Source organism: Mirounga leonina, unplaced genomic scaffold, assembly GCF_011800145.1.
Source record: "Mirounga leonina isolate KUSES-001 unplaced genomic scaffold, KU_Mleo_1.0 Mir_153, whole genome shotgun sequence".
In the NCBI taxonomy this organism is placed as follows: Eukaryota; Metazoa; Chordata; class Mammalia; order Carnivora; family Phocidae; genus Mirounga; species Mirounga leonina.
The window spans coordinates 28901211-28918549 of NW_023270387.1; the positions used below are offsets into that span (position 1 = coordinate 28901211).

The window sequence follows — 17339 nt, forward strand, 5'->3', positions numbered from 1 at the left end:
TAAGGATATGGAGAAATAAAAATTATTACACATGCTAGTGTGTAAATGTGAAAAATGGTATGACCACTCTGGAAAAAGTTTGGCAGTTCCTCAAAATGTTAAACATAGAGTTGCCACATGACCCAGCAGTTCCACTCCTAGGTATACACCCAAAAGGAATGAATATATTTACATACAAAACTTGCACAAGAATGTTCATAGCAGCATCATTCATAATAGCCAAAAGATGGAAATGACCCAAAAGTCCATCAACTGATGAGTGAACACACAAAATGTAGTATTATCCACACAATGGACTATTATGTAGCTATAAAAAGTAATGAAATATTGACACGTTACAATATGGATGAACCTTGAAAATGTTATGCTAAGTGAAAGAAGCCATCCACAAAAGAACACTGTATGCTTCCATTTATGTGGAATGTCCAGAATAGGTAAATCTGTAGAGACAGAAAGCAAATTAGTGGTTGGCAGAGGCTGGGGGAAGGGGAGAATGGGGGAAGAACTGCTAAAGAGAATGGGGTTTCTTTTTTGGCAAAGGAAATATTGTGAAAATTGATCAATTTTGTAAATACAGTAAAAACCACTAAGTCATGGGAGCAAGAATACCATACAGTATGTATGGTTTATCTTATCTTACCACTTTAAATGGTGAATTTTATGGTATGTGACTTACATCTCAAGGGAAAAAAAAAAAAAAAAAAAGGATCCCCTCCACCTCCCCCAAGAAAGCATTTGGCACTTAACTGTTAAGACTGGAGTCAACACAAACATTTAACATTTTTGCAGAATAAACTCTTTATAATATTTTAGGAAATCAGTTTATATACATATTGAGTTATTGCTCTGAATCTGAGTAAAACATGCTAATATCTAGCCATATAAATCTAATTCCATGCTGATTTTTCAGGCTGAAATAATAAATAATTATCCTCACGGCACTTTACATAGAGCCCAGCACTTACCTGACAACATCACTATTTTTTATATATATAAATATGTAGGTAAAATTTGTATACGCACACATTTATTATTCCCACTGCTCTTCAACAGATGGAAATATTGTTTTATTAAAGTCTGTATCTACAATGCTTAGCACAGATTAGAAGGGGCCAGATAAATCTTAATAGAATAAATTAATAAATCTAATTATATAATTAATTCTCTACACATACATTCTCTCACTTATCTACCTGGAAAAATCACTTCTCTAAAGATTATTTTCACAGACTCTAACAACAGCCCTCTGCGAAAGACAGGGAAGGTATCAGAATCATTACAAATTAGGGTGCTTGGTTGGCTTCCATGTCTTAGTCAAGCAACTATTTAGTACCAGAACTGGTACAAGAATTCAGACTGCCTCTCATTTCTAAATAGAGTGTTCCCCACTATTTCATACTATGTCATCTTATAGATGAAAAAGGAGCCCAGAGAAGTAAAGTGACTTTTTCAAGATCACACAGGTAGACAGACACAGAATCTGGGGGTAGGCTCCAGGTCTACCCACTTACCATTCCAGGTTTGGTTTTTTTCCCTCCTGAATCACATTAGCACTTAAGACATCCCAGATTACTCTGGGTTCAGTAAGTCAATGAAAAATACCAAGCATCACTTGTATCCAGAATCCTGTGCTGGAGGCTATGGGAGCAAGGACCCCACAACCATTCCATACAGTATGTATGGCTTATCTTATTGATGAAGAGAAATTATAATCTAAATTCTGAATTGACTTTTTCAATGTGAGCTTCAATTCACAGTTACTTATCATTTATTAAAAGTGAATTCTGGGATACCTTAATCAGAGTCAAGTAGACATGGTAAAAAAAGTAATGAGGAATTAAAAATAGGAACAAGATTGGGTACAACAGTATTCTTCATCTTTTCCTTTTCCTTTTTTTTTGTTTTTTTGTGATGACTTTTCTCCAAACACAAATTTATTACGTGCGGCACTTTCTCTAGTAGCTGGTCCCTTTTCGGTCAGCAATCCCAAGAGTTCACAATGACTGCCTTTAGTAAGGAAATAAAATATTTGCTAATATTCTCTTATATGTTACAGAAATACTGCGGTTCAGTACATGATAAGTGGAATGTAGCTTGTTCTTTACCTTAAGATGAAAGAGTATAAGTGCAAGGACATCAAAGATGTAATAAAATAGAAATTATTCCAAGAAGAAAAAAAGATGTTCCAATTGTTAAGGGTGAATTAATAAGAAAAAAAAAAATCCAAGGTTTTTAGACACTACTTACAATTGTCTGAAATCCAATAGTTAGTACTCATCCGATAGTAATAAAATTTGACATACCCCCAGATCCATCTGTTTCACCACTGCTGTCAATATTGATCACCCCTGAGCCTCCAGAAGGGTTAAGTGTTTGCCTCTGATAGGAAAAAGCTTAAAAATAATAAAGAAAGTTCAGTCATTAAGATAAAAATTTGTTACACCTCTTAATAATATAAACATGGCATATTACACATTTAAATTACTACATCATTATTGAAATGAATTTCAATTTCCTTAATGAATAAATAAAGTTCAATATTAAAAAGGTAAATATGGAAATAGAAAAAACATATCAAATACCCAGCAAGTCCTTTAAATAAAAAAGACAATTATTCAATATTGGAAAATATATTCACCCATTACCTGATGAATTTCTCGGTAAGGTACCAGGATGGCTGTCTACTCTTGAAACTGCAGGACCTAAAAATAAGCAGATTGATAAGAGGGGAAAATGTCATAGTATCATAAGCCCCAAGTAAATATGCACAGAATAACCAAAATCAAGATAATTAGGTCTAAAGATAAGACAGATTCTAAACTGCTGACAATAAAGTTCTTCTTGGTATGCATTTGAGCTGGATGGATATTAGGCCCAAGATAGCCAACACCCAACAACGCAAAGTAGGAGTAAAAGCAGCCAACGATCTCACCTCTAAAACATGGGTATCTAAAATACTCTAAAAGGCCTTTCAAATTCATCAGGCTTGTCTAACAGGCATGCCTTGTTCTTTTTGTTTTTTTAAGATTTTATTTTTATTTTTCGACAGAGAGAGACAGCGAAGGAGGGAACACAAGCAGGGGGAGTGGGAGAAGCAGGCTTCCCACTGAGCAGGGAGCCCGATGTGGGACTCGATCCCAGGACCCTGGGATCATGACCGGAACCGAAGGCAGACGCCTAACAACTGAGCCACCCAGGTACCCGGGCATACCTTGTTTTATCACACTTCGCTTTACTGTGCTTCACAGATGACTACAGTTTTAACAAACAGAATTTGTGGTAACTGCAACAAGCAAGTCTATGGGTGCCATTTTTCCAACAGTATTTGCTCACTTTGTGTCTGCCACATTTTGGTAATTCTCAAAATATTTCAAACTTTTTCAAATTTATGGTGATCTGTGAACAGTGGTCTTTGATGTTACTATTATAATTGTTTTGGGGTACCATGAACCATACCCATATAACACAGCAAACTTAATAAATGATATATGTATCCTGACTGCAGATGTGGAAACATCAAGAGAAGCAGAATTAGAAGTGGAGCCTGGAAATGTGACTGAATTGCTGCAATCTCATAAAACTTGAACAGATGAGCAGTAGCTTCTTACAAGTGAGCAAAGACAGTGGTTTCTTATGATGGAATCTACTCATGGTGAAGAAGTTGTGAGGGTTGGGATGACTCCAATTTTGGAAGAAAGTTCTACTGTGGGTAAAATGCTATCAAACAGTATCACCTACTACAGAAAAATCATTTGTGAAAAGAAGAGTCAACTGATGTGGCAAACTTCATCGCTGTCTAATTTTAAGAAACAGCCACAGCCACCCCATCCTTCAGCAACCACCACCCTGATTGGTCAGCAGCTATCAACACTGAGGCAAGACCCCCCACTGGCAAAAAGACTGCAACTTGCTGAAAGCTCACATGATACTTAGTATTTTTAGCAATAAAGTATTTTTTAATTATGGTAAGTACTTTTTTTTAGATATAATACTATTGCCACCTAACAAACAACAGTGTATTATAAACATAACTTTTATATGCACTAGAAAACCAAAAAATTAATTTGACTTGCTTTATTGCAATATTTGCTTTACTGTGGTGGTCTGGAACCAAACCCACAATATCTCCAAGGTATGACTGTATTTAAAAAGTTATTCAACAACAAAATATACTGAAATTGATCTATGAGAGTAAAAGTATATCATACTGTATCTATTACTTTTGCAACAACAAAGAATGATTTCCCCTGCAGTCCAATTTCTTGAAAAGCACAAGACGGGTTCCATATCACAACGATCACCACACTTACTGTTAATCAGAAGTTCTAGTATGCTCTCCGATGCAGTGGTAACAGATACCTCCAGGCAATGTGCAAAACTGGACAGTGCCTTGCTGCGGACAGTCGGTGCCTTGTCTACACAACGGTCAAATATAATTTCCTGCACCAAGAACTTATGCTTTAAGATCTTCTGATGCTCCAACGAGAGAGTGTTATCTACTGCTCTTTCAGGCAGTTCCAACAGAGCTAAGACAACATCTAGAGTAAAAACCCTGTGTGGGATCTGATAAAGCAAAATCATAAGAATATCCATCAGACAGGAATAAAAACCAAAGGATCCTTTGTGTATTCAGATCTGTCTGTCAGGAGGTTGCAGGTCCAGGAACCAAGATTTTATGCGTATCTCCTACCTTGGAACTTCGTGAATATCTGTAAAGCCAGGCAATGAATGTAGCATACTCCCTGCTGGGAAGTTTGCTGAGCAGCTGGACCAGGGACTGGGCTGCATAGGTCCGATAATCTGATTTATCAGTTACCTGAAACATAAGCATTGAGAGGCTGTCCAGCCACTGTCTACCTACAAGACAACTGAAACACATGTTGTGATATAAGTGGAAAATTAGTGAATGTAACTAGTTCAGTGAATCTTTAAATGTTGTAAAAATGACTGGCAAATTTTAGGTTTCAAACCCCTTTGAAAACTAATCTATAAGAAATCTCTAAGTCCTCCCCTCAGAAATACAAACTTAGCACACATAATTTCAGAGAGTTTATGGACCCCCCCAGAATCTACTGCAGTCAAGTTAAGAATCATTTGTCCAAACTGCTATAGAAATTGAAGAGATAATCATAAGAATTTGAACTTTAACTGGATATTTGATGATATTAAGGAATTACTGTATATTTTCTTTGGCATGTTGGTATTTTGTGGTTAGGTTTTTAGAGTTCTTATCCTCTAGAGATACATATGAAATATTTAAGCATCAATGGATGATAGTGAAATCTGCTTAAACAAAAAAACCCCAATGTTCACATGTGTTGAGGAAATTATACCTTATAGGGGTATAAATGACATAAAATTGTTGAAGGTGGTTGCTCATCACCCTATTCTATTTATTCATATGTTTGAAATTTTCAAAATAAAAAGGATTCCCCCCCAAAAAGAATAGTCTGTCAATGGGAACATGTAGTGAAAATATTAAATAAAACTACTTTCCATAATGATAACAGACTCATTCCCAAGAACAAATACACATATAAGCACACACATTCACCTTCACATATATTATATATTTTTATCATCATCATTATCATTATTACTATTACTATTAAAGCAAATGGTACCTTGGCACAGATGTGCTGGAGTAAGATACGAAGGACTGGGAATATATTTTCCTTTAGTTCATCCACAAGTGAGCTATTTAAAAAAGAAACCACACCCATTGTTTAAAATACACCAACTACATAAAATAGTAATTTCTCGGCTCTGTTCTCTAACACCATTACCTCTATGTTTTAGAAATCCTGAATATTAAAAACTATTTACCCCATATTGCAAGCATGTTTCAGTGAATAGAGTAAAACAGAGTTTCACAGGAGAAAACCATTCTCTATGTCCTATGAGTGGTTTTAGAGAGCTGCTGCCATGCAGATAGCTATAGTCAGGGAGGAGCAAATGTGCAATCTTCGTATGACTCTTTTGGCTATTTACTAAATTTCACATTAAGACTCTAAAATAGAGCCTTTGGGGGTAAATAATAATAAATGAGACACAGCACCACCTTGTGGTAGCTCAGTGAAATGCTACCATTTCAAGGGCTTTGTTATCAGTATCTCTCCAAACTTTAACCAAGATTATTATTGTTTTTTTTTTTAAGTTTACTTACTTATTTTAGTAATCTCTACCCCCAATGTGGCCTCAACCCCATGACCCCAAGATCAAGAGTCACACATTCTTCGATTGAGCCAGCCAGGCACCCCAGATTATTACTGTAATGTCGATACTACAGCAATTGGAGATACCATGAACTGTTACGGAAGAGTCAAAATGGGTGTTTCCACTTAAAGGATCTTAGTTATTTAATGTTTTAAAAAATCCCCCACAAGAGATATTTGCTCAATGATCAGATGACAGCCTATATATACCTGGATTCTACCATCCACACCCCACATCTCCAACTACACTATATCCCATGAATACCTACAGGCATGTACACACTCTCATATACTTACCACTTCATTATACCACCTCCACAATGCATGCCAAATATTCAATAAAGGAGGGAAAGAAAAGCCAATGACACAGCAAATATGTCTATCAATTATTGCTAAAGAAGTAAAAATTGACTTAATTCTTCCCTTTAGGAAGTATGATCTGTAAGGGGAGGGGAATAGAAAAGTGAGAAGAAACAAGGAAAAAGTGGCAAGGAACAAAGAGAAAGAGACTCAAAGAAGACAGAAATACAAAAAGGAAAGGAAGAGGCAGCCTTGTAAGAGAGGCAAACACTGAGGCAGATGATGATAAAACAGAGAAGCAACTCATTCCTCAGAGCCTGACCTTACAGGCTGGAGGGAATCAAGCTGGAGGCCGGTGCTGGCCCATGAATTACAGACTCTGTATCCTTCAACAACGCCCCAGTGCAGAGGCTACCAACAGTGACACAGGCCACGTGAACCAGAGGAACTCGGAAGTACTTTACTTTGACCCCCAAAACCACAACAGGCCAGAAATCTGTTAGTTTCCATAGGTGTCAGAAATCTTGGTTAGTACAGGGCCCAGCAGGCTTAAGGGAGAGTGATAAAGAGAGTGAAAATCCAAGCTGTGCCTCACCTGATGAACTGGACCGCCTGGTTTCTACTGTTGATGACTGATGTTGTAATACTAAGGGGAGCACGATGGGCTCCTTCACCTGCTTCTAACATTAATATCACATTTAGCATTTGATGGAAAACACAACCTATAACCTGGAAGAGAGAAGAAAATTCTACTTAAGGCATGATAAAGAATCCAAAGGCCTCGAAGACAGCGATGCAGACCACGGTAAACCATTCCCTTTTTTTTTTTTTTTTTTAAGATTTTATTTGAGAGAGAGCACACAAGTGTGGGGGGAGGGGCAGAGGAAGAGGGAGAAGCAGGCTCCTCATTGAGCTGGGAGCCTGACATGGAGCTCGATCCCAGAACCCTGGGATCATGACCTGAGCCGAAGGCAGATGCTTAACTGACTGAGCCACCCAGGTGCCCCAGGGTAAACCATTCCAAGCTGTGTGAAGGTAAGTCAGGTTGACATAGTTTTTGGGTGAACACTGGAAATATGTTTCTTGGACAATTACCAAGTATTCAATAAACACATGATGGAAACAGTGTGAAAACACTGCTTACAAATAGTGATAGGAATATCATCTAGTTTTTCACCCTACCCTCTCAAACTGTAGCCCTGAAATTAGGGCAAATAGAGGATTGTCACTTCTAAATGGCAAAAAAATGCCACTGCTAATCCCTTATAGAACAAGGGACAAATGGTACTTTACACTTGTGTTTTACCTGAAGTTTACAACGCACCTTCCAATATATCACCTCATATAATTTATTCGACTAACCAATTCATTCATCCTGTAAATAAAACATGTACTGAAAACCACATATGTGGCAGGTATTGTGTTAAGCACATTCATATATATTACTAGATTTAATCTTAAACCTCAGAACAACTGCATAAGGTAAGTGAGGCATTTCCATTTTATATATGTTATTATTTCCACTTTATATCTAATAAAAGAGCCTCCATGGTTAAAACAAACATGTCTAATGTCAAGTCAACACTCACAACTAAAAAATACTACATCTTGAGAGACACTGTGGACCTAAAGGCATAAATTTCCCCATCCAGGTAAGCTTACAAATGTTACAAAGAGCACAGAAATTGAAAGCATTCATGTGAATTCTATCCCATCCATATTTTTTTTTTTTAAAGATTTTATTTATTTATTTGACACAGAGAGACACAGTGAGAAAGGGAACACAAGCAGGGGGAGTGGGAGAAGGAGAAACAGGCTTCCTGCTGAGCAGGGAGCCCGATGTGGGGCTCGATCCCAGGACCCTGGGATCATGACCTGAGCCAAAGGCAGACGCTTAACGACTGAGCCACCCAGGCGCCCCCCCATCCATATTTTAAACACAGAAATGGTAATGGTATAATAAATTATAAAATACAGCATGTTTCCTAAACAACAGGCATGGCACTCAGCATCCGACAGGCATTCTTCCATTTCCTCCTCCTGACAACCCTATGAGAAGACTGAGGTTTGGAAAGGCTGAGTACCTCATACAAGAAGGCACAGCTGAAGGGGGTGGAGCCACAATTCAACCACCAATGTACACAACCTGGCCCAAAGCCTGAACCTACTTCTTTTTTTCTTTTTTTTTAGACTTTATTTATGAGAGAGAATGAGAGAGGAAGAGCAGAGGGAGAGAGACAAGCAGACTCTGCGCTGAACGCCAAGCCCAATGCGCGGCTTGATCCCATGACCCTGAGATCGTGACCTGAGCCGAAACCAAGAGTCAGTGCTTAACTGACTGAGCCATCCAGGTGCCCCCCGAACCTACTTCTTAACCACCACGTGACTCGCCCTGGAAATTAAGTGTAGCACAGCCACCAAAAGTCACAGGACCTCATTCTATCACATTTTTTGTAAAATCTTGTTTTATTAATGACATCCAGGTTTAGTAACACCATAATGCTTGAACAAACCTGACTCCAAAGTTTAGATAGTGATACTATTAAGTTAACTTGGGGAGCAAAATCCATATATGAATACTAACTAGGAATGACAACCAATATTTCTGTAGCATTCTCAACTAAAATGATATAAATACTAATAGAAATACTGAAGCACACATGAAACTTGCCAAAGAAAACTTGAAAATTCCAAGACTGTCTGTTCTTTTTAGAATAATCTGGTGACTATTTCTCTAAAAGTAACACTCTGTTCAGTGTTCTTCCTACCTAATTCATACTGGAACCAATTTTTGTATGAAACCTAACAATAATTTGCCATGGCCTCCAAATATTTGAATATCAATTTGGTTATGAAGAACAGGAAGCAAATAGAAATGGTGATGCTTTTCATGCTACAAATGATAAAAGGTCATGAAAATGACTTGGTAAATTAAAATGGCATTATACCAAATGCTGCCAATGTTTTTCCATTATATGATTCAGATGATTTCAATTCAACTAGTAACTAAATTAAATCTTTTTCTCCTTTACCTTATCTCCTTCTCCATGAATGGAGGAGCAGAGCAAATACAATCCATGATAGGCCAGTTCTGGTACGTATTTTGCTTGATTAAGGTTTCTAAAGAAAAAAGGCAAAAGATTAGTTAATGGATATGATTTTACCCGGAATCTTCCGTAACCCTTTAATAAACCACATCCAAGTGAATAAATTCTACTTGTGTGCCAATTAGGATAAAATGGCATTTATACTTTTGCTAGAGCATAATTTTAGCACTGGAAGAATTAGTGGCTCACCTGGTCTGTGTCACATGAAATTCATGAAGAACTGGTTCAAAATTAGTTAATGCAACAAAGACCTAGAAAACAGACACCAAGAAGAGACCTGATTTTTCCTACTCATTAAATATTAGCCATCATCTTTGCCCTCTGAGGTTGCCCCAAGGTTTTTTGGAATTCTCACTTACTTCTATACAATTTTGTATACACTGTGGCTTTTCTTTCAGGGAAAATTTGGACAGCAGCCTTAAAAAATTCTTCAAAAGGTGAAAGATGGCATTTCGAATTTGACAAAGGTCTCGGGCAGAAAAACGAATACTTTCTTCATCTTCCTGTTGTTCTATTTCATCCACCTAGATCATAAAGAAATGTATAGATGACTGCACAGTAATGCCTAACACTTTGTCCCATGGTTTTCAATGTACTCAAATCAAATCCAGTTAAACTCCAGGTGGTTGCTGACTTGCCGAGGTGATATGACCCTGATCAGGTCCCTTAACTGCTGTCTCCACAGCCAGAACAATAAATCACTGGACTCTGTGACTGCACAGTAGTTTCTAGCTCTGTATTTTTATGTCAATGGGAATTCTTATGTTTCTTGGAAGTTTTCATGTCAAAGAACATAACCATCCTACCTAGTCATCACACAAAAATTTGGAATTAATATTATTCCATTACACTCTTATGGACATGAGTCCTCAGGATACTTCAACCTTCCTGTCTAATGACAATAAGATAATGTGGCAAATATACCTGTTCGGATGTTGCCAAACATACCTGGGAATAAGGCTGGCGAGAGATTATGGGGAGGTTGGAAAGATGACAAGGTAGAAATGTATTCTCAGTAGTACATAAAACCTGAGAACAACTTAAAGTCATACTGGATAGTTGATGATACTTTAGGATCATTTGGTTATAATCATGATACCCCAAAACCATATTTTAATATAAAGTTAATTCTTAAATCACAATCTTGTGTTGGTTCAGATATGCTTTACTATTCCATTTACATCTTACCTCAGTATCTTCTTTCCTGGGTGGCTTTCCTCTTTTCCTATTCCCTCTTGGATTTGCCTCAGAGTTCTTAGGCTGCTCTTTCTTTCTTTTCCGATTCAAGTTAGATTCCTGAGGCCAGCTCTTCTTTAGAATCAGAATACATTTGTCAAACATCACTTGGTGGAACACTTGATTGGCTACACTGCCTATTTATAAAGAATAAAGAGTAGGTAGGCTAGATTTAATTGTCTTGAAATTGGTCTGTAACAAATGAAAAATTAATAAGTAAAAATGAGTTATCATCAACTCCAAATAAACAATGACCCTTCAGCAAAAAAAGTACCATTCAACTTCAGCCTCAGGACATGAGAAATAGTGCTGATCCGAAATAAATAAGATATCCGTATCTGACCAGGGAGTAACTGGCTTTATACTTGTCGTGCTGCCATAAACTATTAAACTGGACAAAAATGTATAAAATAACCATTTTAAGACATGGAGCAATAGGCAGCATAGAAACACAATCTCTCAGAAAACAAAAACAAATGAGGTAAACCCTAAAATTGCCCCAGTTTTGTGTTTTGAGGAAATTTCTGGACAACAGCAGAAAATGGTGAACCCAAGTACGTTATGACGGTGTTACTAAGTTGAGACTACAGAATCAGAGTCAGGAAGGCAAGGGTAGCTGGAGTTTACGGAAGAGAGTACTGGAAAAGAGGAAGCTACACAGAAAAAGAGCTTCAGAGATCTCCACAGGGCTGAATACAAGCTAGGTACACAGAGGGTAAAACTTCATGAAGGTAAGCAAAGAACAATTTCCAAGGAGCTAGAAGATAATAATTTTCATAACTCACACAGGGTTGAGAAATATTTGAGTTCTGGCCAGCCAGTGCTGAAACCTTAAACATCTGGAGCATTCAGTAGCCACCTTGGAAAGAAACACACCTTAAGAGTAGGGCTAAACTAGCTCTAGAGTAAAGGCTACTTCATATCTGGTCCAACAAAGCTTTAAAACAAGCCTCAAAAGGATCAAGTTAATCCACGGATAACTGCCTATCAAAATATACTTAAACACTATTTGAAGGGAAACAATAATGTAACCATGTTTCCAACACTGTATTATGAATATGACCGTAATACTGTATGCCATAAAAACTTTATAAGGATTCATTCATTAGTGTACGGGCTAGGCTACCAGGAAGTAATCCTTTTTTTTTTTTTAAGATTTTATTTTATTTATTTATGAGCGAGAGAGAGCATGCGCACATGAGCATGCATGAGTAGGGAGAGAGGCAGAGAGGGAGCAGAGGCAGAGAGAGACTCTCTAGCAGACTCCATGCTGAGCTCAGAGCCAGATGTTGGGCTCGATCCCATGACCCTGAGATCATGACCTGAGCAGAAACCAAGAGTCAGATGCTTAACTGACTGAGCCACCCAGGTGCCCCAAGAATACAGTATAATCAGTAACATCAAAAGTAGATTCTTTGAAATAAGCAATATAATTAACAAATCTGTATCTAGATTGATGAAAACAACAACAAAAAAGAAATACAAATAACCAATCAGACATGAAAGGGAACATATCACTACAGATTTTACAAACAAAAAAACTTTCAAAGAAAACTCCAGGCCAAGACGGCTTCATTACTGAATGCTACCAAAAATTTAAGGCAGAAAAACAATCCCTTCTTCACAAACTTCCAAAATATAAAAAAGGCAAGAGCACTACCCAACTCATTCTATGAGACTGGTATTATCCTGAAACTCAAACCAGACAAAGGCTTATCAAAAAAAGAGTATCCCTTAGAATATAGATGCAAAAATCTTCAATTAAAATATTAGCTAACAGAATCTGGCAACACATAAAAAGGATTACACACTATGATCAAGGAAATGCAAAATCAGTTTAACATGAAAATCAATCATCATAATACACTCTATTATTGGAATAAGGATCAAAAACCACATGACCATCTCATAGATACAGAAAAGCAAAGAACAAAATTCAATACCCTTTCATAATAAAACACTCAATAAACTAGGAATAACAATGTCTTAAAGGTGATCCTCAAAACACCCACAGCAAATATACTTAAGAACAAAAGACTGAAAGTTTTCCTCCTGAGATCAGGAACAAGACAAGATGCCCACCTCCTGACTTCTGCTCAGCACTATACTAGAGGTCCTCATCAGGGCAATTAGGCAAAAAAAAAAAAAAAAAAGAAAAGAAATTAAAGGCACCTAAACTGGAAAGGAAGAAGTAAAATTATGTCTACTCACAGATGATATGATCTTATACATAGAAAATCCTAATAGAAACAATAAATGAGTTTAGCAAGGTTTCAGAATATAAGATCAGTAATAAAAAAATCAATTGTACTTCTCTGATTAAAAAAAGGGCAGAGGACCTGAACAGATAGTTTTCCAAAAAAGACATACAAATGGTCAACAGGTACCTGAAAAGATGCTCAACATTACTAATCATCAGGGAAATGCAAATCAAAACCAAAAATGAGATATTACCTCATACTTGTCACATGGCTAAAATCAAAAAGACAAGGGGGGAGCCTGGGCGGCTCAGTTGGTTAAGTGGCTGCCTTTGGCTCAGGTCATGATCCCAGGGACCTGGGATGGAGCCCCGCTTTGGGCTCCCTGCTCAGCAGGGATTCTGGTTCTCCCTCTGCCTCTTCCCCAACTCGTGCTTGATCATTTGCGCTCTCTCTCTTTCAAATAAATAAAATCTTTAAAAAAAAAGAGAGACAAGAAATGAGAAATGCAAGGATGTGGAGAAAAAGGAACCCTCATGCACTGTTGGTGGGAATGTTGGTACAGCCACTGTGGAAAGAAAATAGCACAGAAGTTACTCAAAAAATTAAAAACTGAAATACTATAAGATCCAGTATTTCCACTACTGGGTATCTAACCAAAGAAAAACCAAAAAAAAAAAAAAAAAAACCCAAACCAAAGAAAAACTAATTCAAAAATATACATGCACCCCTATGTTTACTGCAGCATTATTTACAACTGTCAATATATGGAAGCAGCCCAAGTGTCCATTGATAGATGAGTGGATAAAGGTGTGGGGTGTGTGTGTGTGTGTATATATACTCAGCTACAAAAAAGAATGAGATCTTGCCATTTGCAACAACACAGACAGACCTAGAGGGTAGTGTGCTAAGTGAAATAAATCAGACAGACAAAGACAAATGCCATGATTTCACATATATGTGAAAACTAAAAAAATAAAACAAACAAAAAAAGCTGTAACAAGGGGCACCTGGGTGGCTCAGTCGGTTAAGCGGTTGCCTTCAGCTCGGGTCATGATCCCAGAGTCCTGGGATCGAGCCCCACGTCGGGCTCCCTGCTCAGTGGAGAGCCTGCTTCTCCCTCTCCCTCTACCTGCCTCTCTGTCTACTTGTGCTCTCTCTCTCTCTCTGTCAAATAAATAAATAAAATCTTTAAAAAAAAAAAAAAGCTGTAACAAACCAATAAATACAGAGAACAAACTGGTAGTTGCTTGAGGGGTTGGAGATGGGCAAAATGGGTGAGGGGAAATAGAAGGCTTCCAGTTATAGAACAAATAAATCATGGGAATGAAAGGCACAGCATGGGGAATATACTCCATGGTACTGTAATAGCACAGAATGGTGACATGATAGCCTCACCTGGAGTGAGCACAGCATAAGGTACAGACTTATCATATAGACTTGTCCCAACACTATATTGTATGCCTGAAATTAATGTAACATTGTACATCAACTACACTTAAATAAGTAAATTGTACTTTTACACACTACCAGTAAATAATCTGAAAATGAAACTAAGAAAACAATTTCATCTACAATAGCATGGAAAAGAATAAAATACTTAGGAATAAATTTAACCGAGTAAGTATAAGAGTTGTATACTGAAAAGTATAAAATAATGAAACAAATTAGGGAAAACTAAAATAAATGGAAAGACAGCCTATGTTCATGGACTGGAAGACTTAATGTTGTTAAGATGGCAACACTCCCCAAACTGATCTAAGGATTCAGTGTACTGTCAAAATACCAGAAGCGTTTTTGGGTAGAAACTGATATGCAACTCCTATAATTCAGGTGGAAATGCAAGGGACCCAGAATAACCAAAACAATCCTGAAAAAGAGCACACTGTGATTAAAAATTGAGTATCAACAGAATCCCAACCACATAATTCAGAAACATTTAAAACAGAAGGTAATTGGCAAGAACACCACTTGCTGGAAAGCTCCAAGTGGCCTACAATGAACAACACTCTTCACTTTGGCATACATCTCAGCCCTAATCAGAAGGAACTGCATCTCAGGGAAATCCAAATCAAAACCTCAATGAGATATCACCTCACACCAGTCAGAATGGCTAAAATTAACAAGTCAGGAAACGACAGATGTTGGCAGGGATGCAGAGAAAGGGGAACCCTCCTACACTGTTGGTGGGAATGCAAGCTGGTGCAGCCACTCTGGAAAACAGTACGGAGGTTCCTCAAAAAGTTGAAAATACAGCTACCATATGATCCAGCAATTGCACTACTGGGTATTTACCACAAAGATACAAATGTAGGGATCCGAAGGGGTACGTGCACCCCAATGTTTATAGCAGCAGTGTCCACAATAGCCAAACTCTGGAAAGAGCCAAGATGTCCATCGACAGATGAATGGATAAAGAAGATGTGGTATATATATACAATGGAATATTATGCAGCCATCAAAAGGAAAGAAATCTTGCCATTTGCAATGACGTGGATGGAACTGGAGGGTATTATGCTGAGTGAAATAAGTCAATCAGAGAAAGACATGTATCATATGATTTCACTCATATGAGGAATTCTTAATCTCAGGAAAGAAACTGAGGGTTGCTGGAGTAGGGGGGGTAGGGGGGAGGGATGGGGTGGCTGGGTGATAGACATTGGGGAGGGTATGTGCTACGGTGAGCACTGTGAATTGTGTAAGACTATTGAATCACAGATCTGTACCTCTGAAACAAATAATACATTATATGTTAAAAAAAAAAAAAAGAAGATAGCAGGAGGGGAAGAATAAAGGGGGGGGGGACATTGGAAAGGGAAATGAACCATGAGAGACGATGGACTCTGAAAAACTGAGGGTTAGCCTGGTGATGGGTATTAAAGAGGGCACGTTCTGAATGGAGCACTGGGTGTTATATGCAAACAATGAATCATGGAACACTACATCAAAAACTAATGATATAGTGTATGGTGGTTAACATAACATAATAATAAAAAAAAAAAAAGAAGGAACTGCATCTAACAGGGGAAGAGAAGAACAAAACTGGGTTCCTAAAACCACTTTTCTGTGACACAGCTCAATTACAACTGAGATACTGTTTAGCAAGACCAAAGTCTTTAGGAATTTATTTCAAAAGTCATTTTGAGGAGCTTTAACAATAATACAAACTAATGCTCAAGGCTTGTATGTCTTTTTACCAGTTCCCAAATCATATGGGATAATTATCATCGTTAACATTTATTACAAATGAATTTATGTAAACAATGACAAGCAGCAACTTTAGGTTCTCCAGCTGCATCCCCCTCCATGTTCCATCCTCTCTTGCCTTGGGTCTGGGGTGGGTAGAAGGGACTCTTTTACTGCTCACAGGAGGAACAGCCACCTAAGTGCTCTAACAATAAAGGAAGCAGAACAATGCTCATAAATAGACTACTTTCCTATGCTTTCCTTCATCAAGCATTACTAGCTATTCTCATGCTTTCTTTATTAGAATGGTTTTAACCTATTTTTCCATATCTGCATAGGAGAGAGATTATATTTAACACAATGACTCCCCAGCAGTCTTTCTCAATCTGGACGGGGAGTCAGGAGATGAGTGGGCAGTATCAGATTTTTATACTAGGTGGGGGTGGGTGGGAATGGAGCTCTTGTAGCTTGGAAACAATTCCCCTCAAGTCTTACCTCTCTCAGATTAATTGCATTAGGTTATATACACACCATATTAGAAAACAAACACATTTAAAGAAACAAGGGAAAGATATTTCTTGAACACCTATAACATGCTATGTATTTTACAGATTTATTCTCATTTAATCCTGAGAACAACTGTGAGATGGGTTACCACTGCCCCATTTTAGAAGTGAGAAAATGAAATATAAGGACCCAAAACAATGTAGAAATTTAAAACAAAAATATATTTATTCTATCATATCAAATATACATACCCGGTACTTCCAGCAGCAGAAAATAAAGCCCAGCAGCATGAAGGCCATATTGTCGATACTGCACACTGACACTTTTGTTATGGACTGTTTGAACAAAGTGATAAAACAATGCCACCAGTGCCCTGTGAGAAATTCTGTTCTCAATGAAGAAGGTCCAAATGCTCTGGGGGGAGGGAGAGACATAAAAGCCAAGAATTAGAGAAATGGGAAAATCTCTCGTTATTTGATTTTTGCAAGTATTTAGTACCTTATTAAAAAAGAAAAAAGAACTGACCATCCCGGCTCCTAATTATAAATCTTCAAAGGGACTGAAACAAAAAACTAAAATGTAGTATTCAA

General features: G+C 37.6%; 1 protein-coding gene across 1 annotated transcript in view; it reads right to left on the minus strand.

Annotated features, from left to right (window-relative positions):
• The window catches only part of NCAPD3 (non-SMC condensin II complex subunit D3), a 62518-nt gene that overhangs the window by 41279 nt on the left and 3900 nt on the right, over positions 1-17339 (minus strand). Inside the window, exons 3-13 of the mRNA XM_035009321.1 lie at positions 17001-17163; positions 10811-10995; positions 9982-10146; positions 9812-9873; positions 9548-9635; positions 7111-7244; positions 5625-5697; positions 4691-4816; positions 4311-4563; positions 2646-2702; positions 2304-2393 (exon numbers count right to left, since the gene is read on the minus strand). Coding sequence (XP_034865212.1) covers positions 2304-2393; positions 2646-2702; positions 4311-4563; positions 4691-4816; positions 5625-5697; positions 7111-7244; positions 9548-9635; positions 9812-9873; positions 9982-10146; positions 10811-10995; positions 17001-17163 — 1396 coding nt within the window. The remainder of the gene's footprint in view (positions 1-2303; positions 2394-2645; positions 2703-4310; positions 4564-4690; positions 4817-5624; positions 5698-7110; positions 7245-9547; positions 9636-9811; positions 9874-9981; positions 10147-10810; positions 10996-17000; positions 17164-17339) is intronic.